This window comes from Xiphophorus couchianus, chromosome 13, assembly GCF_001444195.1.
Source record: "Xiphophorus couchianus chromosome 13, X_couchianus-1.0, whole genome shotgun sequence".
NCBI lineage: Eukaryota > Metazoa > Chordata > Actinopteri > Cyprinodontiformes > Poeciliidae > Xiphophorus > Xiphophorus couchianus.
Genome location: NC_040240.1, coordinates 1,590,833 through 1,615,421, shown reverse-complemented (window position 1 = coordinate 1,615,421; position 24,589 = coordinate 1,590,833). Strand labels below are relative to the sequence as shown.

Genomic DNA, 24,589 nt, shown 5'->3' with positions numbered 1-24,589 from the left:
ACAGTAAATGGTTTTCTATTGGACAATCTACCAGTTCTCTCAACAGCATGTGAATTTGACTAACAGTCCTTTGTTTGCTGAATATGCACACATTACTACATTGCTGTCCGTTTTGTCGCAAAATTGACAGAATCCTGAATCCGGATCCTGAATTCAAAATGACAGGATGCCTTCAGAATTTCCAATCATTGTCTTCCACCAGCCAAAGTCAAAGACCAGAAGCCAAGCTCGTCAGGAACCGGAGGGCCTGCTATTGCCCCTGCTGTCATACCAACGGATGCAGTTGCCATGGAAACATGCCACTGTGACTCCAGGCCAGAGCAATCCAGGTAAAATTGGACACGCTTACAGAGGGTATCTCATCACTTCTGTTTTGTTCAATTTGTTCAGCTTAGCTTTGTGTGTAAGGCATCAGCAGCTTCACTGTAAAAAGGCAGTTTGCTGCAGTTGGAAAGCAGCCAGATTCAGTGAACGCCCCTATGTTTATATATTTATATATTTATTATCAAAGAAACATTTTGCACCGTGAATAAACGGCTCTCAGAGCCAGTGTTGGCTCGGTGCTGTGGTGGCTGGCACCTGACAGCTCTGATGTTTTGTTAGTTTATGGTGTCTCTGTTTTCTTTGTGGGTTTGCTTTATGCGCCTCAAATGTCCCAAACACCCATGTCAGGTTCATTGTTTATTCTGATTCTATGTCTGTAACCTCCCCCAAAAATTATTACTTTAGAAGTTTGAATTCTGGTTTTTCATTGTTTGTTCAATGAGAGCATCGATACCTATAAATATACATTTTAACATATAATTGTATGCAGTTATTGTCTGCTGATTGACAACACAGGGGCTCTAATTAATGTAAATGATGTCATCTATATAATAATCCATATGTTTTATTTTTAGAATTGTGCTTATGGGGCTTTCGCTGAATGTAATGATAGATATATTACCAAATACTTTGTAAAGATATTATAGGTTTCTTTTGTCTATTTTATTGTTGTGACAATAAACATCACAAATATTCTATTATTGTATTGTCCATAACACCAGAAAATACAAGTTAAGGGATTTTAATGAAACACAAATAGGAATATTTGCGTTCTACAGACTTCATTCTTACAGCTGTCCTCAATCCAAACATGTCAGCAGTTTCTCCAGCAAATGGAAGAAGACACTATTTTTGTGTTAGACACATGAAGCAAAACTCCATTATTAAATGAAAAGGTGCATATTCAGGTGAAGCATTAATAGTTATGCATAGATGTAAACCTGTGCATGTCGGGCTTTGTGTTTGACCAAGAAAGGATGTAGATTTAGGGGAGAGAATCTGCATTCAAAGCACCTGAATTTCTTAACTGAGCCCATCTCTGCTCGTATGGGTGTGTTTGTGTGTGTGTTAGGTGATTTGCATATTTATGCATAGAGAGTGAGAGTTGGGGCGAACAAGGCTGCAGCTCATGATGTTCAGCAGATTCCTCCCCCTTTCTTTGTGGCCAGCAGACAGGTTTCTAGGGTAACACAGGGTACCCATCAGAGGGATGCCTGCAGGTGTGTGCGTGGGTGTGTGTGTGAGAGAGAAAAGAGCTGGCAGAGAGAAAACACTACCTTGCTGAAGGTGTGATGTCCTCAGATTGCATCAGCATAACATTAGATCACAATCTGGTATGTTGACAAAAAAAAACAACATTTTCCTTAATACAGTGATTAAAAAAAAATAGCTTCCTTATATTTTTTATGTCTTCCTGTGGTAATAAAATTTTTTCAGGTGTTTTATTGATTGTAGGAAACCTGCCACACGGGGCGCTGCAACTCTAGGGGGTGGGGTCAAAGCATTTTAGTTGCAGTGCCACAAGACAATCACTAAACTAAACACATGGTATCTACAATCTAAATCCTTCTTGCTCCAGGCATGGCGTCGAATGGGACACGTTGTATAGCTTCAAAGCAACGGCTTTGTATCACAAAGAACAAAGCAGAGTTTCCTCCAGGGTTGTAAAACTCAGCTTGGAACAACTAACACCTCCATCTCTCAGGGAGGCCTGCTATGAATATCTGTCACCTCCCTCTTCCAAGGAGGGATTAGGAAGAAATCAGAATTAATGAACACACAGAAACATTATCTAAATGTAACTACAAGGCTACATAATACAACAAATATTTGATAATACTAATAATACAATTTACCCAACATTATGTAATGTTTTTCAGCAGGTATACTGATTTCCAAATGGATGCACAATGATTTGGGCAGAGGTGGCAGTCAGCCAGTTTCCCATCGATCTGAGTGATCGATGAGCCAAAACCTGTTACATCTGAATCCTGTCTGAGGTCGGGAACTCATGCTGCGAGGCAAAAACAGGAGGGATTTTGGAATTTTTCTTTCTTTTTTTTTTTTTGTTGGATCTAAAACTACTAACTCTAACAAAGACATAGTTTATCTTACATGTTGAAACAAAATCTAAACTGGGAAGTAAAACTCAGCAGACGAAAATTCTAATTGTGTGAGCTAAATGTGATAAAAGTATTATTGGTGCAGTGATCGATCGGCCGGCTGATCAACCAATCCCGATTTTTGATAATCAGCCGATACTTAAACCTCCACAGAGGTCTGAAAATCCAACACTGTCTCCTTTTGCATGACAGAGACTGACAGACAGACTGACAGACAGACCATGAGGTCACCTCTGCATGTGAGCTGTTAACAACAGTCACCCTGCTGAAAACTCAGCACTTTGTTGCTGTTTTGAGACTTTTCAGACCCCAATCGCAATCATTTTTTAAAAGCAACTTCTGAAAGATCTAATGACTCATTTCTGGCAACTTTGGCAACAGTGTCAGTTAGAAAAGAAAAAAATCTACGGACAAAATCGGAATCAACAGGTCAGGCTTTTTACAAATCAGTGATCAGTCAGAAAACTGCAATCAGTGCACCCCTAAAAATGAAGTCAGTAACTCCAGTCACAATCTGCATCACATCAGGCAGAGATATCAGAGCATCAGTGGACAGGCAGCAAGTTTTGGCTGTTAATATAGTTATTTGTAGAAGAACCAAAGTGTGAAAATAGGGAGGAAAAGAACGCTGGTGATTTTTGAGGTAAAAGATGACATAAACTAGGGTTCTGTCTCAGCAGCAGTTGTACAATTTACTACAGTGAATTTAAGACTTTGTCTATCAGGTTGGTAATCACACAGTGTGGATCCTGCTTAGGATTACAAAGACAACTAGAAAGTGGAACTGGCTAGGAAAAGCCTGATCGGAGTGTTTCTACATGCAGGGTTTTGTGTGTTTGCAGTTCTGCAGATGAAGTGCAGTAAAACTGCCTAGCAACACCGACACATCTGCAGCATCCCTGTTCTAACCACCATCAACTTTAGAGTGCTCATAGTTTCAAAACCTTAATTGTTTTTAACATGGATGCTGAGCTGATTGGCTGATATAGTTGTTTTAGAAGGTGGCTACTTTATATTCAGCTAATATTTAAATATTACAACGTCTGATCTCTTCTGCTCAACAAACATTTTGTTGCTAGATATTGGACCTTTTTTCCTACATTGCAGTTTTTTTTTGTTGTTTTTTTTTAAATGCAAGCCCAGCTTTGCTTTTTCTCTCGCCATCATCTTTGTTTTGTCGCCATCCCACAAACTGCAGCTGCTTCTTCCTGACAGTGATGAGAGCGAAAGGACAAGCAGTATTCTCCTGCTTGCCAAGAGGAATCCCTTAGTTTTCCAGGTGGCATGGCTGGGAGGTTGCAGAGGGGCGGGGTGTTGCAAACCAAATTCCTAAGCCTCCCTGAGAGGATGCGGGAGGAAACGCATAACACCCCCACCTTCTCTGCTGCAACATCACAAGGGAGGAACAATAACACGCCGCAGTCTGTCCTCCTCATTCATTCTTTTTAGGCTTTTGCGGAGCAGCGGAGGGTGTAAGCAGCTCAGAGGAGGAGGCAGGGAGGGAGACCGACAGAGGGAAGATGTCCTCCCCGCAGGTCTCCTCATCCCGCAGACAGTCGTGCTATTTATGCGATCTGCCCCGCATGCCCTGGGCCATGATTTGGGACTTCACCGAGCCAGTGTGTCGGGGCTGCGTCAACTACGAGGGCGCGGACCGGATCGAGTTCGTCATCGAGACGGCCCGCCATCTGAAGCGGGCTCAGGGCTTCCAGGACAGCCGGTCCTCTGCAAGCGGACTGCCCGCGCAGCAGCAGTCCGCTGCCGCGAAGAGCCAGGCGGTTTTACTGAGTGGGAAGGAACCTCTGGGGCAGCTGAACCACTATCAGGCAGATGGACAAGGGAAGTCTCAGCAGCCCAGTTTGGACCGATACGCACAGGTAGCGGACAGCCGGGCTCGGTTTGACTACTCGGTGCACAGCTGCAGCAGCAGGCCGCCTAATGGATTCGGAGGGCTGAACGGCTTTAAAACAGATGACGGACCACCTGAGCTGAACCGGCAGAGTCCAAACTCCCGGAGCAAAAGCAACGGTGGGCTGGTGTCAGCACCAGCCCAGATGACCGTACCGCCGAACCTCATGCCTCAGACCGGAATGAACGGACCGACTTCGCATAGCTTGGCGGGCAGACCCCCTACCAGCTCCATGGTGGTCGTCTCTCTGCCCGGCCAGGTGGGACACTCCGAGCTGGGTGGAAAGCGACCCGCCTCCGTGTCGAGCACAGACCAGGAGCGGGAAATGAAGGAGAAGCAGCGGAACGCCGAGGCTCTGACTGAGCTAAGCGAGAGCCTGCGGAACCGACAAGAAGATTGGGCAAGCAAGCCGAAACCTGTGCGGGAAACGCTTGTCCTCCTCTCCGGGTCCACACCGTTTGATGTCCGCTTCAAGAAGGACCACGGTCTGGTCGGAAGGGTGTTCGCTTTCGACGCTGTGTCCAAAACCGGGATGGACTATGAGCTTAAAATATTTATTGAGTACCCATGCGGCTCCGGGAACGTGTTCTCCAGCGCCTCGGGGGTCGCCAAGCAAATGTATCAGGACTGCATGAAGGACTTCGGCAGAGGCCTGTCTTCTGGGTTTAAGTATCTGGAGTACGAAAAGAAACACGGGTCCGGGGACTGGCGCCTTCTCGGAGACTTATTACCGGAGTCTTTGCGGTTTTTTAAAGAGGCAGTGGGGGAGGATATGCTGCCGCAGCCTTACATCGACGGCAGCTGCCCGCTGCTGCCAACATCACTGGTTCTTCCAGGTCGAGCTTCGGCTTCTGGCAGTGGGAGTAGCGCCACCAGGGCCGGGGCGAGGAAGAGAAAAGCCTCCCCGGAGCCGGACTCTGCTGAGGGCAGCCTGAAGTTGACGGATGAGCAGCAAAGGCAGCAGTGGATCAACAGCCAGGCTGAAGCTCTCAAACTCTCGATGGCTGCGGGCTCGTTTGCTGGGCCTCCACCCCCGCTGACCCCGGGGCACCCCGGTGTCTCCTCCGGCCGCACCACACCTCCAGATGCCGCGGCACCTCAGAACAGGCAGTCCCCGATGGCTGCGCTTTTGTCAGTGGCAGACACGCTGGGGAACGCGTACTCTCCCAACAAAGACAGAGACTCTGTTCACTCCACCACTTCCTCGTCTAGACACAATAGCAGCAGCCCAGTATCTCCCCCCTCCGTGTCCGGCCAGAGGCGCCTCTCCTCACGGACCGGAGACACCGGGCTGTCCGCAGCGTCGCAGTCCGCCGGTGCCATGGACCAGCTCCCGTCTCAGAGCGTGCCCGATTCACCGATGGCCAACAGCGGACCTTTGTGCTGCACTATCTGCCACGAACGCTTAGAGGACACCCATTTTGTCCAATGTCCCTCCGTCCCTAGCCACAAGTTTTGCTTCCCGTGCTCCAGAGAGAGCATCAAGGCCCAGGGGGCGTCTGGGGAGGTGTACTGCCCCAGCGGGGACAAATGTCCCTTGTTGGGCTCCAACGTGCCCTGGGCTTTTATGCAGGGGGAAATCGCAACCATCCTGGCTGGAGATGTGAAGGTTAAGAAGGAGAGGGACCCGTGAAGAGATTGAAGAGAACCCTTAATGTCAACCTAACTGAGAGAGAGAAAAAAGTAACATATCATGACCACATAGTGGTTCTGCTGCTGAGCCTCAAAACCCCCCCTTTTCTACATGATTAGAGGAAAATGTATAAAAAAATAAAATTAATAATAATAAAATCAGTTTGCTCCTAATTTTTAGATCAATGCATTTTAGTTGCCTAATGAAGCTGCTTCTCTGACAGTTTCATTAGATGGCACAAAATTTACTTTTGCTATCATGATTAAAATAACTTTGTAGGTTGTCTTGTTGTTTGAATGAAATCTGTGCGTCAATGTGTTTTTTATGTCGCATTTTGTTTGACCAAATCTGTTGAAACAAAAAAATATTCATCGGGTTTTTTCAAACTTAAACAATTACTTTTTGCTTTCTTTAAGAAAGCACCTAAACAGTTGATAAAATACTATGTACCAATGAATGAAGTTGTAATAATTCTTTTACCATGTCATATTTGCAGGATATCTGTTTATTGGTGCTTTACCTTCCAACACTTTAGATATATACAACAGATTTCCTGTTTAAAATGTGGTGTTAGTACTAATATTGCAGTGAAGGACCTATTAACGCTTCCTCCACTACTTTGTATACATGTTATTAAGTATATAAAGAGTGCTTGGATGTTTAGACTACAGTATAAAAATAAAGGTAGAGTTTGGTAGTGAAGACAGTTTCCTGTTTCATATCAGTATTTCTCTCCAGTTGGTTCTGCTGTTATCCTGCAGTATTTTAATGGATCAGAAAAGCTCTAATGTTCTTGTCTGGTCTTGAAAAAGGTAGCGCTGCTCCAAGCTTACTGGGTGGTGATGTGTTGATGTCTGACTGTCTCTGCTGGAGCCCTAACAAAATTTAAAGATGGTTGGTATTTAACGGTGTAGTTCTACTGCAGGGGATACTTTCTTGGAACCAGAGTAGTTGTGTGGGGGAATTATTCCCTCCTGCGTTTCCACAGCATTTATCAAAGCAAAAACAAATGACCAGAGTAGAAAATGACTCCAGAAAAGAGCCTGGTTAAGAAGTAACAGTTTTGAGTGCAGCGCTGTGAGGGAAGACTGCTGAGTATTTTGCACTGGTTACCTCCTACTTTTTTTTTTTTTTTCTAACATTAGCTGAAAAATATCCTAAATCATCTTCCTTCATTTACTGCCAATCTGTGGTAAAAGAGGAAGTATTTTCTTTGTTCTGAAGAATATTTTAGGGTTCTGAGTGGTTTATGTTCTGTTGCACAAACCACCGCAACACCTTAGCATCAGTGACAGATTTTTAAAGAAACCATTTGTTGCTGCTGTGTGTCTGTGGTTCATGCTCCTACGAGATATTACTAGAACCCCGGGACTTCGTCCCAGTCATGGCTGCTCATCTCCTTCCCTTACCTCTGAAGAAATGGAACACCAATGTCTGCATTGGTGAAGTACTTTTGAGGTTTCCGTGGAGGTTTTTGTGACTCTACATAAAGTATAAAGCATAGTTACTGTAAAAAAAAAAAGTTTATAGTTTTATTGCTAAAATCATCTGTTTTAAATCCCTGTTAGAGGATTCATTCTCCCACTCTATGAAGAGCAAGAGTTGGGCTGACACCCCTACAGTAGGAGGAGCTATGTGTGCAGTGGGAGGGGCTACTGCTGTCAATAACCTTGTTTTGGACTTTATAGTAAAAAGATAGTTCCAGATTTTATAGTGAGATGCACCTTAAAATCCTTAAAGCTCATTTTAAAGATTTTTCTTTATTAATTTTACTAGTTGCAATTTTATTGTGAAATAATTAAGGAAAAGATTTTTAATTTATATTATTTAAGGGTTAAAACAGGTGCAATTAAAGCAAAATCTAAATCACTGCAGTCTGTCCGTGGTATTAATATAAAAAAGGAAGTTGAGAGAATATTTGACATTTTTTCTGCTGAATTTCTAAAGTGAGTTAATTAATTTTAAACTGTACATTATTTATATTGTCTATTCACCAGATTTTGAACTTAAAAATCAGAAATGTATTAGTGTCATAACAAGTATTGTCATACGTTATGAATTCGAGTGGAAAACTAATATTGATGTTGATGAGTTTCAAAATTTATGACATAAAGACCCGGGTCATTTTTAAAGACTGCATGTGTAAATAATTTAACAAATGTAAGTTTGTCTTGAACCTTTATCCAAATCCGCTGTTTAAAGGAAGAATCTTTCACTAAGAAAATATTAAAAGGGGTTATCACAGATTCATAATTTAATTAAAAAATAAATGTGTACATCGAAATACCGTCTTTATAGATAAATGAAGAGTTTGGATAGGTTACAAATGACCAGTTTTGGGTGGATTTATCTGTACGGTACAGTCAGTCTTCCTTTTCCTTAGCTGACACATGTGAATGAAATCGTCCAGGACTCCTCTCCACCCCCAGAGCTGAGGTTGTAGCAGAGGCACAGTTAAACATAAATGTTCCACACGCTAATGTCTCATAAAAACTCATCTAACAAAGTAAAAAAAAAAAAAAAAAAAGAAGAAAATGGTTGTGTTTTATGGGGAAGTGTTATCAGTGATGTTTATGGAGAGCTAGACAGACTTCATCACATCATAAGGGGCTGTCTATAAGCTTAATGATTTCATTCAACTTTTTATTCTGACTGTTTAGTCATTTTAGTATGTTTTCAGTTGGTCTTAAAACAGTTTTGTACATTTGGGAATCTGTCCTGTATTACGGACTGTGTCTTTTTGTTATGCTCTATTCTGTCGTGATGCATACATATGATGAAACTAACACATTTGATATTGTAATGTGCCTTGGGGCTGAGTGAGTTCTAATAAATTCCATTGGAGTAAAGTTTTCATTGAAATGCATCTTTTCCATTTGATGTTCTATCATTCAGAGTCTGAAGAGCCTCTGAGCTTTAAACAGTTTTTGTCTTTCAACCTGCCACTCATTGGAAACACTCTAAGGTTTTCACTGAGGCGGTACACACAACAGGTTTTTATTGACCAGTTTAGTTACAAGTAGCATTATACATTTTTCTGCGCTTTCTTTTTAATTTCCCTTTGGGTTTAATGTATTTTTGAATTGAAATAAATTGAATTTCTTGCACAGTGACAAAAGGAATTCTGATAAGATTCAATATGTTAAAATACTGAAGGACCAATTTCACAAATGGGTGTTATCCATTGAATCATTTTATTCTTTCACCACACTGTTTCTTCTATAGCCACATAAATACAAAGCCCTCTCTGAACTGTTGGTTACTCAACTGGGTCACCAATCAAGCTGAGACTTTCCCACACACAAGAGCTTTTAAAAATCAAGGGACCAAAGGAGGTGGGGAGCAGAACTCAACTCTATTGAGTTCCACATTATGGCTGAAATTTTTGTCAGACACCTCCATATTATCTCTTTTTTTTGTCACATGAATTTGTATTAACATTTACAGTGAATACCAACATGTAAAAATATACCGCAGATATTTTACAGAGTATTGTGACCTCTGTAAACACAAATTCTACAATAGGAAACATAAAGAAGAGAGGTGAACAGGTATTCAGACAAAATAATAGTAAGAAGGAAACTGAACATCTTGATTGAAAGTATTTAGAACAGTTCTTGGATGCTGAAGTCCAGTTCTGGCTTTGCATACTCACTTTTGCAAGTCTGTGTTAATGGCAGGAAATGCTGTGCATTATGTAACACAATGACCTCCCAACAGGTTTTAAGACAAAAACCTGTTGGTGGAAATAACTTCCTCTCAGTTATTTCCACTGACAAGCAGTCCCTGCTGTATCCCACCGCTGAGCTGGGAAGCCAGCTAATCCTTGACTGATATGGAGCTGTTCCTACCTTAGTTGGTTTTGAAATGGTGGAACAGCAATGGGTTGACTTGAAACCTCCTAAGAAAACACACAGATATGATGAGAAGGAATCAAAAGTGCTATGAAATGGTATTTATCCCCTGTCTGATTTCTGTTGGTTTTTGCTTTTCTTGTCACACTTTGATGTTCCTGACGAAAAAGGAAATACTATCAAGCAAAGATAACTTCCGTAAATATAAACTTAAAATTTTCAGATTATGACTTTAACATTTCCAGAGTACAGAGCCCAAGTACACATCCTACTGCTGGAGAAACACAGTTTTTAAGAGTACATGTTTTTTTGTTCGTTTTTTTTCTTGAAGAGACATAATCATGTAGAACGGTCACTGTTATAGAACAATCATTAGTATAAAAAATAGTTTAAAGCTGCAGAAAAGCTATGCAACAGTCTGTTATTCATCTGTACTTCTACATTCATCAATAATTATCTTGCTTGTTATAAAGATATTTAAGGTAATGAAAAAAAAATTTTTTTTACAGCAGGACTCTGCTGTACACTGAAGCATCCGTACAAATAAATCTCTGGAAGGGTTCTTCCCAGGAATATTAAAACATTTCGCACACGACTCGGTGCATGCGCATTAGCATGCAGGCTATGAGCTGAAGCACTGAGCCAAGGGCACCTTAACTATCAGTTGCTACACACAGTTCAGGTGAATTGTTGCTCAGAAAGAAAGATCCGCAATGCAGCTGGAAGCGGCACAGCCAGGCCTGCCGCTGTTATTCTGACAGGATAGATAGCTGCTGTACTGTACTCCAGTATCATTGATCCTGTTGCATTTTAGTGAAGAATTGAGGCTCCAGGCTCCTCTGGTCTGTGGCGGTGATGCAGCAAGGCATTTCAACACGTAATATCAAAACCTGGCTTCAGTTCAGCTGTCATGTGATTGGTTGGTGAGGTGCCTAATGTGATGGTTTTCAGTTTGCTGGCTCAGCGATTCTGTCACACAAAGTCTCCAAGCTGCACTCTTTCTTCCTGTCTGGACTTAGATTGAGCCTCTGTGAGACCTGCTCACTTCCTGTCAGCTGAACATGTTCTTCTCTCTGAGCCGTCGATCTGTGGTGGAGATGGTTGGACTGATGAGCAAAGTCAGAGTAAATGCAGACGCACGATTGTTATGTATTCAGGCAGCCTTTAAAATGCGGAAAGTACTATTATAAATTCAAAAATATTTTACTGATCCCAGAGGGAAATTAAATATTGTTGTAATTCATGTTAATTCAAAATTCTTCAAAGAGTTATTGGCTGATTTCTGGTGCATATTAATTCCATACCTATAAACAGGAGAGAAAGACAGGATAGTGTCTTAACATATGACTTTGAATGGCACATTCAAGTTCATTGACTGTTGATGGAAAACGGTATTGTTGATATTACCGTGGAGACGGAGAGCTTTAGCATACAGTTCTTCTTACTATAATCTGCCTCCTTTCCTGACTGTACATCCCTGCAGTTTTCACCCCTCCTCCTCTGTTGCTGTGGAGGTAGATGTGGTTGCCATGGTTACAACTTCCTGACTGCAAACGTAATTTATTCAGGAATGTGCAGCGGAAACGGGGAGGCAGAGAATGCATTGTGTATAATCTGAGCTGAGCTGATTTATTACAGTAAAAACAGCGATGAATAAAACGTGTTTCTGGCAGTCGACGGTGTCAGTGAAGCTACTCAGCCAGCCGCTGATTCTTCCCCACAGACTCCTCTTTTTAAAATTTCTTTTTCTAAGCGGCAACATCATTTACCAAGCATCCCCCCTCACCCTTACACACACACACACACACACACACACACACGTCTTCACCTAGAGACTCAGCTGTGTCCCCTCCCCCTCGTGATGTGATCACATTCCTCTGAATGTTTATAACTGACGAATGAAGCATTTCTGAGTCTGACCTTTTGTCCTTGATCAGCATGGCTCTCACCAACATACATGAAGTTTACCTGCTTTGCTCTCTGTTTTAACCTCCTCTGTAAACACATAGATTACACATTTCAAACCCATTCACCACTGAATGTCACCCAAAAAAACAAAGCAAAACAAAAAAAACACCGTGCAGCACAAACACTCCCAAATCGTGGCCAAAAACCAGAAATAAGCTGTTTATTTTGAATTTGCGCTTTCAACGCTAGGGAAGAAATTTGAAATATTACGGTTTGTACTGTGCATCATTACCAGGTTCTAAGTAGATCTTCAAAATGGAAGAAGAAGAAACAGGAGCTAGAGACAAAACGTAACGAGCAATTTGTTAAAGACATTTATTCTCAAATGAGGATGAAATTGCAGGTTATGAGGCTCCATCACTGCCAAGGTTAGATGCTGTAGGTCAACTATTTTGCATTTCTTAAAATGTTCTTAGAGTTATGAGACTAAAATAGTCACGTGGTACATTTTTTAAAAAAAGGAATTTTTGCTGAGCTAGAGGATCAAATGGGATTTCTGTAAAGATGCAGACTCATCTAAATGAAAGCTGTTACTGAAACCACCTGCAGCCCAATGGTCATGTGATGCTCATGAGAGAAGGGCTTGAAGAACAGAAAACATCTCGTGGAACCAGGTATCCTACCACACTACAAACTGGACTTTAGACTTTTCAATAACAAGGAATTCCAACTGGAGAGCTTTTTGCTCCTGAACGATGGAGCAGGTATCGAACCGCAGCAGGTTATGTTGAGATGTTATAACGGGCATCTCAGTGAGCTACAGTCCTAGTCTGATGACTTGAACCTCAATCAGGAAAACATTGCAAATCACAAGGCCTGTCTGACAAAGGACTTGTTTCAGTTTCCTTCATGCAGAGATCTTCACTGTGGTGCAACCAACCTGGTGTTGCTGGAAGACTCTCATCTTAACAAGGTTTTGAAGTGATTAACAAGAACTAAGATGTAATCTAATAGTCAATAACACATTAGAACTAACATAGTTAAATATTATGATGCCCAAGGAAAAAGGAAAGCTGAGTTTATTTGTTTGACACAATCACTCTAAGTGATTTTGTTATAATTTTTTTTTTATCAAAACCTTTTTGTTATTGTATTGTTTTAGACTGAAAAGAAGCGGGAACTTTCTGGAATGTTAGACTGTCCTGGCAATAATTTCATATTTGGATTTAATAATTCTATTGAGCAGGGTTTCCTTTGTCATACATCTTCTTCAGGATGGACAAAGCCTGAAATCTTCTGCAGGATTTGTCACCTGAAGAGGCAAACTGTTAAACATTCTTCTTCTGGCTTTAATATTTTTGCCCCATGTCAGGAGATTATACTACACATATTAATCCTTTTGTTTGCTGCATGATCTTGCCAAAGCACTTCCTTGTGAACCTTCTTCAGATCAGTCTTAGGAAGGTTAATGCAAACCAGGTCAGAGGGGGCAGCTCAGACGGGGGAGCATGAGACGGTAAATAAACGGCTTTCCCTTTGTGAACAGCGCCTGCTGTCCTCCACCAGTTGTGTTGCTTAGCAACAGCAGAGGCAGACCGTCTTCAACAGCTGTTTGGGATCATTCTGAGCAGCTTTATGACAGAGCAGGAGGTCGGAGCGGCAGCCATTTTATCCCCACTCATTTTACAGCTGCAGGCAGAGAACTGTTCACATCTGCATTCACACAATGGATTCTCAGACTCTAACCTTTAAATACCTAACACTGTTTGTGTTTACCCCGAATCTGCAGTGAGACATAGCTGACAGAAGGTTGTGTTTGGTTAGAAGCTTTTGTCTGATGTTCCTCTCCGTCTCGTGAAATGGAAAACTCAACCCAAGTCACCCAACTGTAGTTTGAGTTTTGTGTGAAATGCTGTAGATGTTGAAGGTGTCATGTGTCAGACCAGGGGCTGAGACTAAAGTCAAAACCTTTTTGGCACAACCAACAGGCTCTGCTGTCATTATGACATCTGTCTGATTTTACTCAGAAACCCAGCATAACCCTGACTCTACAGCCAAGTGGTAACTTCAAAAATCCCAGAGACATTGTTTTGGACTGCAAGAAGTATAGTTGATACAAACCTGAGTATCATATCTTTCAAGCAATTCTTCAAACATTAAAATTTGGCATCAGTAATTTAGATAAAGGAAGTAACTTTAAACAATGTCCCCAAAAAAATACATGTATTTTTTCCCCCATCTTTCTTTCCATTACCACAATATCAGTGGAGATGGTAAAGGGTGCTCAAGTACAACCTACTGGCCAAAAGCAGTGGGTAAGATAAATGTTGTACATGTCAATGTTGTTCTAAATGCTGGAGCCATAATCTGGAAGTGGAAAGAACATATATTATTAAGTTTTGCACTTAATATTTTGATGGTGGCGTGTTGAACCCAACTGGAAATGAATCTGGCCTTTTTGCCTTGTTACGTTCTTTGGGATGAATATTTAAATCAATTTTCTAATGGATTTGTGAAGCGTCTTTAAGAAAACTGTTTTTGCCTTTAATCGGCACTGTAGTTTATAGATTCAGTTCAAATGTACAGTCACTTGTCTGTATGTGATATAGTATCTATCTAGATGAATAGATACTATATAAACATCAACATCTTAAAGCAATATAGAATGGGTGTGTGCAACAGGTTCTTTTATTTCTGTTTTTACCTTTGCTTCAGGAGCAACCTGTATCTCCAGCAGCGTCCAGCTGATCCTGTGGCTGAAAGCGTTCATCTTCAGTCTTTAGCAAATGACACTCAGGAAGCGGTAAGGAGAGCCAGTGATATGCTAAAGCAGATGGAGTGTCTGAAGACAGAGATAAAGATGCTGCTGACTGTGAGTAGTCAATATAACTCCACTTGCAAGATTGTAGTAGAAACAGGTAGAAAGGTAACAGTGCTACTTTGTCAGCTTATGTAATATAATCTGTAAAATTACTTTGAGAATTAATGAAATGTTTTATTTAGCTGATTTTAGAAGGCTCACTTCAGAGCAGTGGTCGTTGAGGGCCAGAGTCATGTAAATTTTAGATGTTTCTTGTGCAACACGCTTGAATTTTGATTATTGATTCTATATTGCATTGTGTTTCTGTGTTTGTAATGATGTAAAGCACTTTGAAATGTCTTGCTGCTGAAATGTGCTATACAAATAAAATTTGATTGATTGAATTAAATGGTAAAAGTGTCTCACTGCCATGCAGTCCAGCTCTACAGAGCTCTGCTAATGAGCTAATACTGGAGCCAGGTGTGCTGAAGCAGAGAGGCATCTAAACGTTACAGGAGACCGGCCCCTTGATAACTGGAGTTTGAGACCACTAGTTCAGGCTAAGAGATATTTTTCCACTGTTAAGTGTATGAACCATTTTCGTTCATTCAGCAGCAAGAAGATTCCCCAGGCTGCCTCCAGACCCAACAAAGCCAACCTGAGTCCCAACAGAGCAGATCCAAGCCAAAGGAAGTCCAGGTTGAGTTCCATGAAAACCAGCTCTACCAGTCAAACTCTGATCAACACCAGACCCGGCCAAGCAGTCTTCAACCAACCGACCCTCAAAACACTCACCCCCCTTTTCAGGCTTCCCTTGTCCCACACAGACAGTCACAGGAGAACCCGGGTCCACAACTGCAGTCCCAACGTAATCAGCCCCCTTCTCAGAACCTGATGCCCATTACCACATCGCCCCAAGCTGGGCCCTTATTAACTCACCACAGCCTTGCCCAAGAATTCCAGGGTCCATCTAGCCAGAGTCCTCAAGCCCATTCCCATCAGTCCCAGTTTTCACTGCTCCATAGGAGACCTGGTGGCTCCTCTACGCTGGAGGAGGCGGGCCAGGTTCTCCGTCAGGCTCGGAGACGGAAGAAAGTTCTGGAGAACAACCTGGACGCTCTGCTGAAGGCCAAGAACGGAGAAATCCTACACTGCCAACTGGAAGCCTTGGCTGCTAACAGGTGATGAATGTTTACATAGCTAATGCTAATAGTAGCTTGGTGGTAAGTGTGAGCAAACACACATTCCCACTGGTGAAACCTGGAGGAGGGGCTGGTCACTGGTGCCTGTCTTCAGGTGTCAGTGGACCAGTTACTGTCCATGCCAGGGCAACACAGGAGACTAAACAAACAACCCCATTCTAAGGGCAATTCAGAGAAACTAATTAAGCTAAAATGCATGTTTTCACACTGTGGGGAAAAAAACCAAAGTACCTGTAGAGAACCCACACATGCATGGGGAGAACATCCGCTCCCGCTGGATACAAACCCAAGACCTTCTTCACCACGCTGCCTCATCATGATGATGTGTTGAGGTTTGAGTTTGATGCTGTTGACCTGCCAAGAGGAGACTCTACATAGAGCTAGAATGATATACTCAGTAGAAGTGTAAAAGGCAAGATCAGAACGAGTTATTAGCAGGTTATATGTAGACATATTGAAAATAAAAAACACTTATTTTCTCATTGAAATTGCAGTAAAAAAACAATAGTTCAAAATGTAAAAGTAACCATATTTTTTCCAGCTGTTTTATCAGTTATTTCATGGCCATCACTGTGATCTGTCAGAGACTGAAACCTTTGAAGGATGAACTGGGGAGTAAAGCCACTTTTGTCACCTGCAGAGACCTAACTGAAGAGGTGCGGATAAAGAAGACAGTGGATGCCTGGATCAACGCTTTAACCAGAGACGTCCAGGTAAACGTTCAGAAATCCAGGATCAGTCCTGATCTGCATAATTTGCATCTATCTTGTGTTTCTTTTTTCTCTTTAGTTTGCAGAGCCTCAAGACTTGCATTTTTTCACATTCTTGCATTGTGCAATCACATGCTGCAGTGCACTGCACTGAGAGTTTGTGACAAAACAATACAAATGATGCATGCCTGTGACGTGAATAGAAAGCTACCATTTTTGTTTCAGGGTATTAGATTCACTGAATCCCAATGCATGCCACACTTTCACAAAAGTGTGGCATGCACCTTTTTGAAAGTTAACGTTTTCCTTCTGCTTCACAGTTATGCATTACTTTGTGTTAGTCAAACATTACATCTAGGTCTGTCATGATGACATATTTTGCTGGGCGATAAATTGTCCCAGATGTTTTTGCGATAAACGACAATATCATTATGTTGAGACCATTTTCAAGTAATATAATGGTAATGACAAAACAATGCAAGAACACATTCTCAAAGATGAATAAACTTTAAATTCTAATAAAAAATTTTACATCGGACCCAGAAGACATTTTAAATATACAGAATAAATAAACAAAACAACAGAAACAACAAGTCAAATGAATTATGAAGTTTGCGTAAACAAAATTGCCCTTCAAAAAAATTGAAGACTTTTGTCATCTAGTGGAAAGAGAGAGAGAAGAAAAAAAGGCTAAATCACAAAAATTGTTGATCTTGTTTTAATTTGTCATGCGATTAACTACTTTATTGCTTATTGCGACAGGCCTATTAAGATCCTGATGAGGTTTTCTAAGCTGTCTTGTTTCTTCAGACTCAGGGTCATCCTCCCCCTCCTCCCGGTGCCATGCCTCCTCTAGATGCCAGTCATTGCAGAGCAGCAAATGCAACAAAGCCACAGCAGAGGGCTGCAGGCAGGGGCAAGCCAGTGAGCATGCCCAGAGGAACGAGTAATCAGCCAGTGATGGGAAGAGGAGGCAGAGGCCAGACTGCTGGACACAGAATGGTCATTCCTGATTCTGCTGGCAGTGCTGCAGGTTCTTTTGGTCAGTGAAGTCCAGGTGATAACTTTATCATTGGTTTGTGTGTGTGACTGCAGGAGGCAGAGCCTGCTGGAGTCTCAGGTAACCTGATGGGCAGCCAGCAAAACGACATGGATGGAGAGCTTTATCTGACTCGTCTGTACGGCAGACTCCCTCACGAAGGTCTCAGGCGAACCCTGAAGAAGAGCCCATACCCTCGTTTTAGCTCTCCTGTGTCTCCTCTCGGCAAGAAACAGCACCCTCGACTGGTGGAAAGCATCAGAGGTCAGGAGATACATCCAGTCACTTATGTTCATCTGTGGAGGCTGTTCCTTTTCCTGATTGGCTTGTGGTCTGTGTCTCCTGTCAGGTGTAAGGCTGAAGTCCTGTAAGACTCAGACCAGTTTCGCTCCGGTCCTCAGTTTGTCAGCGGGACAAGCTTCCCAACACTCCCATTTATCCTTACACCACTCTGCTCGACCTGTGGTGAACAGTGCAGAGCGCTCCACTGCTGCCAGGGCAATCCCACTGCGTCAGTAAACCACTGGGCATCTACACTCTGAGCACAGATACTATTATTGATGCTGCTGTCAATCCATCCAGCCAGCTGAGTTTTGTATTTACAACCTGACTTTACTTTAAATTTATGCAGTAAACTCATATTTAGTTTTTATCAAAGGATTAACTCTGGCAGAATGGTCATAAAAACTGTGTAGGAACCCAGTTTTTTTTTTTTTTTTTCCAAGTGCAACAACACTTGTGTGACTTTGTGCCTGGCTCTTAAATGTAAGCCACTCCAGAATTTTCTTTCAGAAATCTTCTGTCCTCAGTAGCAGTGATGCTAGGGAATTATGCATTGGAGATTGTTTTTGGTCATATTTTTGAAATTGTATTTTTGAGATGGAGAAAATGTGGATCGCGCTCATCTGTTCTCTCCTTTGGCAGGAATTTCTAGTGCATTAGTCTCATGGTCTGATAGTGGCTTGGTTGCGACAGACTAGTCTTAAGAACACATAGATGCTACAACACAAGCAGGTACCTCACTAGGTCTGTCCTACTAAGAAGGAAAGACTGGCGGGTGTGTTTTAAAAGATTCCAGTGCACTGAGGTTGAAACCTTTAAGTGGTTAAAATTACTTCTCAAAAGGAATTTATTTTAAGATGAATTGTTATTAGCGTGGTCCTAGCAAGTTCTTTTTTCCCTAGCACTCTGGACCTTTCCGTCATGTCTTATGGTGTGTGGCAAATAGCTTTAAACAAACACAAAAGCTGTGTCTCATTACACTTAAATTTAAGTGTAATGAGTTATACTTTAAATTTATTACTCATTTAAAGTGGAGTTATCCTGTTGCTCTGCTGTCTTTGACAGGTTGTAAAATAAATCTAACCTGAAGGCTACCAAGAACGCACAACCTAACCCATTATTTACAAATAAAAGATGAATTCACAATCCTCAGGTTGTAGTTGCCGTACGCTCAGTAGTTTCTCTTTCTCACATTGTTGTTGCTTCAGTTCATTGGGGGTTTGAAGACATTTAATTTGCATGAAAAATGTACTTTGGCTTGAGTTATTTGGGACATCCAGCCAGTTCAAGAGGTGTGAAATTTGATATCTCTTTTTTTAAATAAAAGAATTATTTATGTTTCACAATAAGCTTCATTGAAAGAAATAATGAAAGTAGTATAGATCTGAAAATGACATCATGCATGTTTGCTTTTGCAGGTCTTCCCAGGTGTGAGCGTGTTCAGGACAGAGCATCAGTACTTCCTGTTCCTCTGTCAGGGAGCAAGGCCAACGTGAACGATGGAGCCAACAACCACCAGGTCAACTGCATCATAATTCTGCTCATACAGCTCAAGTTGTATGCAACATAACATTCATCCAAACACTTCAGTGCAACCTGAATGAAATATTTGTTGAAGATTCCAAGTCATTTTTCATATTCGCAAGTAAAATTTTAAATATAAACTGACTGAATGTTGCCCAAGAACAGAAATTCTCACTCTGCCATTATTTCCACTCACTAAATGTCAGTTGTTGTTTTGTTCTTTTTTTAGGTGTGGTTATTACATTTTCAAATAATTCATATAATGGACACAAAATAAAATATTTAAGGGTACTTAGGCCATTTGGCCATCTCTAGACTGAATAGGAGTGTTGTCTACTTGGACTACCTTCGGCCCTTCTAGTGTTAAACATAAGAAAACAGAAGAAAACCCATGAAGGTGACAACCAGACACATAGCATGAGTCCAAAATGGACGTCTGTCTGAGAGAATGGAACATCACACAGAGGAAGCAGATACTGTCTGGAGATAAGAAGTAGAAAAAGTCATCTTCTTCTGCAGAGGAAGAGGACAGAGCGTTTTGGAGCAGCTCAGCCTCTCCCCACTTGAATCTGATTGAGAATTTGTGAAGGCAGCTGAAGATTAAGGGATGGGAGATTCTAGCCCACTGTTTTACAGAAATGTTTTAATTCAGCAACATTGGAGGGGCTTTGACTAGGAACATCCTTCTTTAGGTGATACTATGGGATCTGAACTGGATTTAACTCCAGACTTTGGCGAGGTCAAAGTGTTTTTGTGTCTCAGGATGCAGACCAGTCCAGGTCTTCCACATGAAACCCACTCATTCCTCGATGAACAGGAAGAAATGTGGTTTATTGCTTCTGGGCAGTGTTGGAAATTTCTCAAGTTTTTTTTATTATTATTTTTTACATAAAGCTTGGAACTCTGAAGGTGTTTTTGAAAATGCTCGATTATTTGTGTTGTTCTGTTTTCAGTGTTTGTTCTGGGTTTATTAATCAGTTGATTCACAACAAATAATTGCTCAATAACTAAATTTGCTTAATCTTGTTTGAGAAATACTTTAACTTCATTATTTTTTCTTATGTTGAAAAAATGCATGTCTGAGTGCTCACTCTGGTGATTTGATGTTGACAGAAGCAGCAGGTGGTTCCAGAAAAGCCTCCATCTTCTCCATCACGCGTCACTGAGATCAAAGCAGCAGAGCCTCTAAAAGATGACGAGGATGAAGAAAACAGCTTCCCGGGAAATAACTTTCTCTCTGTCACTGATGTCCACGAGGTAACCCCTGACATATTTAGTGACTTAGCAGCGCCTCCATTTTTTTTAATTTTGAGTGTCCTGTCAGGCAGTGTGGCACTCAGGATTGTTGTCTGAGTGTTGAGGTGAGGCCCGACAGATTTACCTTCCCAAGAGTGGAGCATAACAGAGACGCCGGCCCCATCCACAGAGGGCCCCCTGGGCCCCACAAGCCCCAATATGGGTTCCTCCACAGAGCCAACCCCAACCAGCACACAAACACTGAACATGAGCTACCAAGCACAGAATCTCCCATCCACAGGGGGGCGCAGGAGAGCTCCAACCCCCAAAATGCCAATGAGAGCACACCAAGGGAGATCTAAAAAGGCTCAACAACCTGATAAAAAAGGCTGGTTGGTTCTGTTCTGGTTCTGTTCTGAGGGTGACTGTTTTAACTTCTGGAGGTGATGATGCAGAGAAGGATTCTTGATAAGATTAAGAACAACCCTGACCATTCTCTTCACAAGACTGTTTTACAAAACGAGTGTCTTCAGTCAGAGGCTTCTTCGGATTTGCTGTTATACAGACCTTTACGGGAGATCTTTCCTGCCAACCATCATCACTATCGACTATAACTCCTTAAAAAATTAAATTAATATGATTTACAGCAACATTTAGTTTTCTGCGGGGTCAATAAAGTATTTTCGAATTGAAGTGAATTGGCAGCCACAATCCAAAAATCTGAACGATCCTGGGAGAACCGGAGCGCTGCCCCCGACCCCAACCCCAACAGCAAACAGAGAACGGTGGTGTGAAAAGGCCCCACGGCCGCAGTCAAATATGACGTTGATGTTATGTAATGTATTAAAAAAGGGGGGCGTGGGGCGCTGGCCAACACAGAATAACTTTTTTTAAAAATCCTGCTTGAGAAACACTTTAATTTGACTATTTCTAGATAATTTCTTGTGGAAAAAAATGTCTGAGTGCTCACTCTGGTGATTTGATGTTGACAGAAGCAGCAGGTGGTTCCAGAAAAGCCTCCATCTTCTCCATCACGCATCATTGAGATCAAAGCAGCAGAGCCTCTAAAAGATGACGAGGATGAAGAAAACAGCTTCCCGGGAAATAACTTTCTCTCTGTCACTGATGTCCACCAGGTAAACGCCCTCTCTTCCTGACTTATTTAGTGAATCAGCAGCGCCTCCTGCTGGACACAGATAGATTAGCACACAGCAGCATACTGCGTTTACCTTGTTAAAAGATCAGGTCGGCCTGTTTGAGGTGATTTTGTTATGTTTCATAAACTCTTGTGATCATAGTATACACTACTGCAGTGAACCACCAACATCAGTTTGGTGGGAATACATTAATTCACCATGGCAACGGTTTCTTCAGTATTATAAAGGAAGCTCCCAACTACAAAACAAAATGTTCTTCTGACTTACTTTTTTTTTTTTACCCCTCCAGGGGGTCTTTTTGTGGGCTCTAGTGTCCCTTATATGATAATAGGCTGACAGGAAACGGGGAAGGAGAGGGGGGAAGACATGCGGCAAATATCGTCGGGTCCGGGAGTCGAACGCGCGATGGCCGCGTCAAGGACTGAAAGCCTCCAAATACGGGTCGCGCTAACCCCTACGCCACCACAGCACGCCCCTGACTCACATTTTTTAAATATTTCTGTGCTGACGTACATATTATTGGCTTTCTGAGACATTCTGGAAAATCACTGTGGAGAAAGTTTCTTTGCTGATCATCAGGGTGAAGGTTGTAAAACTCTGGATATCTGCTGCCACATCAGAGCAACTTCTGTTCCCTTCAGTCGCAGTGAGAAAGCTTTCCCTCTGCTCTGCCCCGATGACTCTCCAGGAGGAGAACAGTGATGTGGGTGAGGAGGTGGTGGTCCTGGAGGGAGGCCCCCCCCCGGCTCCAGTGCGGTACCACAGCCCGGCCTTCCCGCCTGAAGCCCCCTCCTCTCGCCGTGCTGAGATTGTGACCCCTGTTGCGGGCCGTGGCCGGACGCAGGATATCCTGGAGAACCGGCTGGTGGAGTGGTGAGGCTGGGTCTGGACTTCACTCATGCTGCTGCTGCTGTGTCTGACTCTGCTGCTGCTGGTTCTGTTCAGGGTGGAGCAGCAGCTGATGTCCAGGATGATAGCTGATATGTATCGCCCTGCCCCACCTGACCCTGCCCAGAATGACTCCACTGACCAATCAGAGCTTGAGGAGCAGAGTTTCACCTCAGATATTGGTAACACTAAAAGTGTATGTAATAATGTAGTAACATTATTGACCTTCAGAATGTAATAAAACATAATTAAAACTACATTATGTACAAAAAATTCTTGAACGCATTTTGTAATACTTTCTACGGCATTATGTAGTAACACTTTTAGATTTTGCACCGATTATTACATAATAATGTGGCGCATTATGTAATGTTCTGATCCCAGTTACCTGACTGATTCCGACATCTAACTGTAATGAACATTTGGGACACATGAGGCACACCTGCTCTAAAGCCAGTCTTCATTAAGGAAGCGCCCCCTGCTGTTCAGCATTCATATTGACTCTGTGTAGCACTAATTGCTGGTAGGGTCATGTCTTTGCCGTCATAATGATAAATAGATTGTTATTCATAGATCATTTTTCATAGATCATGGTATCCATTTTCTCTTAAGTACTGAATAACCTGTTGATCTGATTAAAATATTTTAAAAAGTACACTGGTATTCTCTGAAAAAGCTACCTACACATTTTATAATAATATGCATAAAATATCATTTTATCATTACGCACTGCAGCAGAAAGTATAACAAAATGCGTTCAAGGATTTTATGACATTTTGCATCAATTATTACATAGTTTTACATTTTGTTTTATTACATTTTGAAGGTTGATGTTATTACATAATGCGGGTTTCATGGAGAGTTTCTGTCCTAACTTGTGATGAACGTCTTGTCTCCACCCGCCGTGTGTTTGCAGTGGAAGCAGCAGGAGGTGGAGGTCTGCAGCTCTTTGTAGACGCCAACGTCTCGGTGGATTCGGCCTTGATCAGGCAGCTGGTGAACGAGGTTCTGACTGAAACCGTGGCCCAGATGCTGTCCCAGACCAGTGCAGTGGCTACGGCTCCAGAACCACGACCGGAAGCACCGGAGTCAGAAGATAAGGAGGTACTAAGAACTCCTCAGCTCCCTGAAATGATGTGAGCTGTTGTTTCACCTCCTAATGTTCCACATTTCTGCACCAGGACAAAGTGACTCCACTGGTCCCGACACCAGTCCCATCACCTCCACCCAGCAGGCCCCAGCTCAGCAGAGACTCCACCCCAGCAGCCACTCCTCTTCCATCTAAACCATCCAGCCCAGTTCCTCAGGACTCTCCTCAGCCAGTCACAGCTCCAGGTCTACCACCAGCAAACTTTAACAGTAGTACTGATCTTATGCTTTAAGTGTGAAAGGGCCAAAAGTTTGTAGTTGGCAAAAGTTAAGAAGTATAAAAACAGATGCATAAAAGCATTACACTTTTATGTTTGTGATGTTTGGAGAGAAAATGTTAAATTTTTCTAGCATCACAGCCAGATTAATGACTTGGCATGTTGATGACCTGTAATGGTTGTTGTGGCGACTTGGTGACGACAGCGGGAGAAAGACTCTGTAGAGGACAGCCATCGCTTTTCTAAAGGCAACTTGGCTACAAATAAATGTATCTCAACCCCTCTTAGTTGATTGTTGGATCTTCTAGATCTTTAGAATTTTTTAAAAACATTTTTACCGTCTCTTCATTTGGGGGTGACACAGGTTTTTACATTTCATAGGAGTGTGTTTTTAATAAAATCTTCAACTATAATCTGATTTCAGCCCAAATTACATTGATCAAATTTTTAAAACCTGATTCCAGGCTAGTCTGATTATGGTTATTGTACAGTCTAGGTTTATAATCTTAATGCTCTAAAGGCTTTTGTGAAAGCTGATCACACATTTGGTGTAATTTCTTTTAGATCTCCTTGTTACCCATTCCAGCCTGATCAAACCATGATGACAGCCTTCTTATCTCTGTATAATCTGAT

At 42.1% G+C, this 24,589-nt stretch overlaps 2 protein-coding genes across 7 annotated transcripts in view; both read left to right on the top strand.

Annotated features, from left to right (window-relative positions):
• The window catches only part of kiaa0586 (KIAA0586 ortholog), a 37,844-nt gene that overhangs the window by 4,478 nt on the left and 8,777 nt on the right, over positions 1–24,589 (top strand). For 5 of the 6 annotated variants that reach the window (XM_028035354.1, XM_028035352.1, XM_028035355.1 and 2 more), the window contains exons 7-20: positions 203–329; positions 14,467–14,623; positions 15,164–15,732; positions 16,394–16,466; positions 17,274–17,465; positions 17,559–17,766; positions 17,852–18,013; positions 19,203–19,303; positions 20,422–20,565; positions 21,537–21,680; positions 22,390–22,574; positions 22,647–22,771; positions 23,506–23,693; positions 23,771–23,924. In XM_028035354.1, coding sequence (XP_027891155.1) covers positions 203–329; positions 14,467–14,623; positions 15,164–15,732; positions 16,394–16,466; positions 17,274–17,465; positions 17,559–17,766; positions 17,852–18,013; positions 19,203–19,303; positions 20,422–20,565; positions 21,537–21,680; positions 22,390–22,574; positions 22,647–22,771; positions 23,506–23,693; positions 23,771–23,924 — 2,529 coding nt within the window. The remainder of the gene's footprint in view (positions 1–202; positions 330–14,466; positions 14,624–15,163; positions 15,733–16,393; positions 16,467–17,273; positions 17,466–17,558; positions 17,767–17,851; positions 18,014–19,202; positions 19,304–20,421; positions 20,566–21,536; positions 21,681–22,389; positions 22,575–22,646; positions 22,772–23,505; positions 23,694–23,770; positions 23,925–24,589) is intronic. The other variant, XM_028035353.1, reaches the window with a different exon arrangement.
• Positions 3,607–8,851, top strand: irf2bpl (interferon regulatory factor 2 binding protein-like). The gene has a single exon (XM_028035364.1). The coding sequence runs from the start codon at positions 3,968–3,970 to the stop codon at positions 5,987–5,989; it is 2,022 nt and encodes a 673-aa protein (XP_027891165.1). The 5' UTR covers positions 3,607–3,967; the 3' UTR covers positions 5,990–8,851.

Coding starts and splice junctions, on each gene's coding strand:
- irf2bpl (XM_028035364.1), top strand. CDS start 3,968: ATGTCCTCCCCGCAGGTCTCCTCATCCCGCAGACAGTCGTGCTATTTA.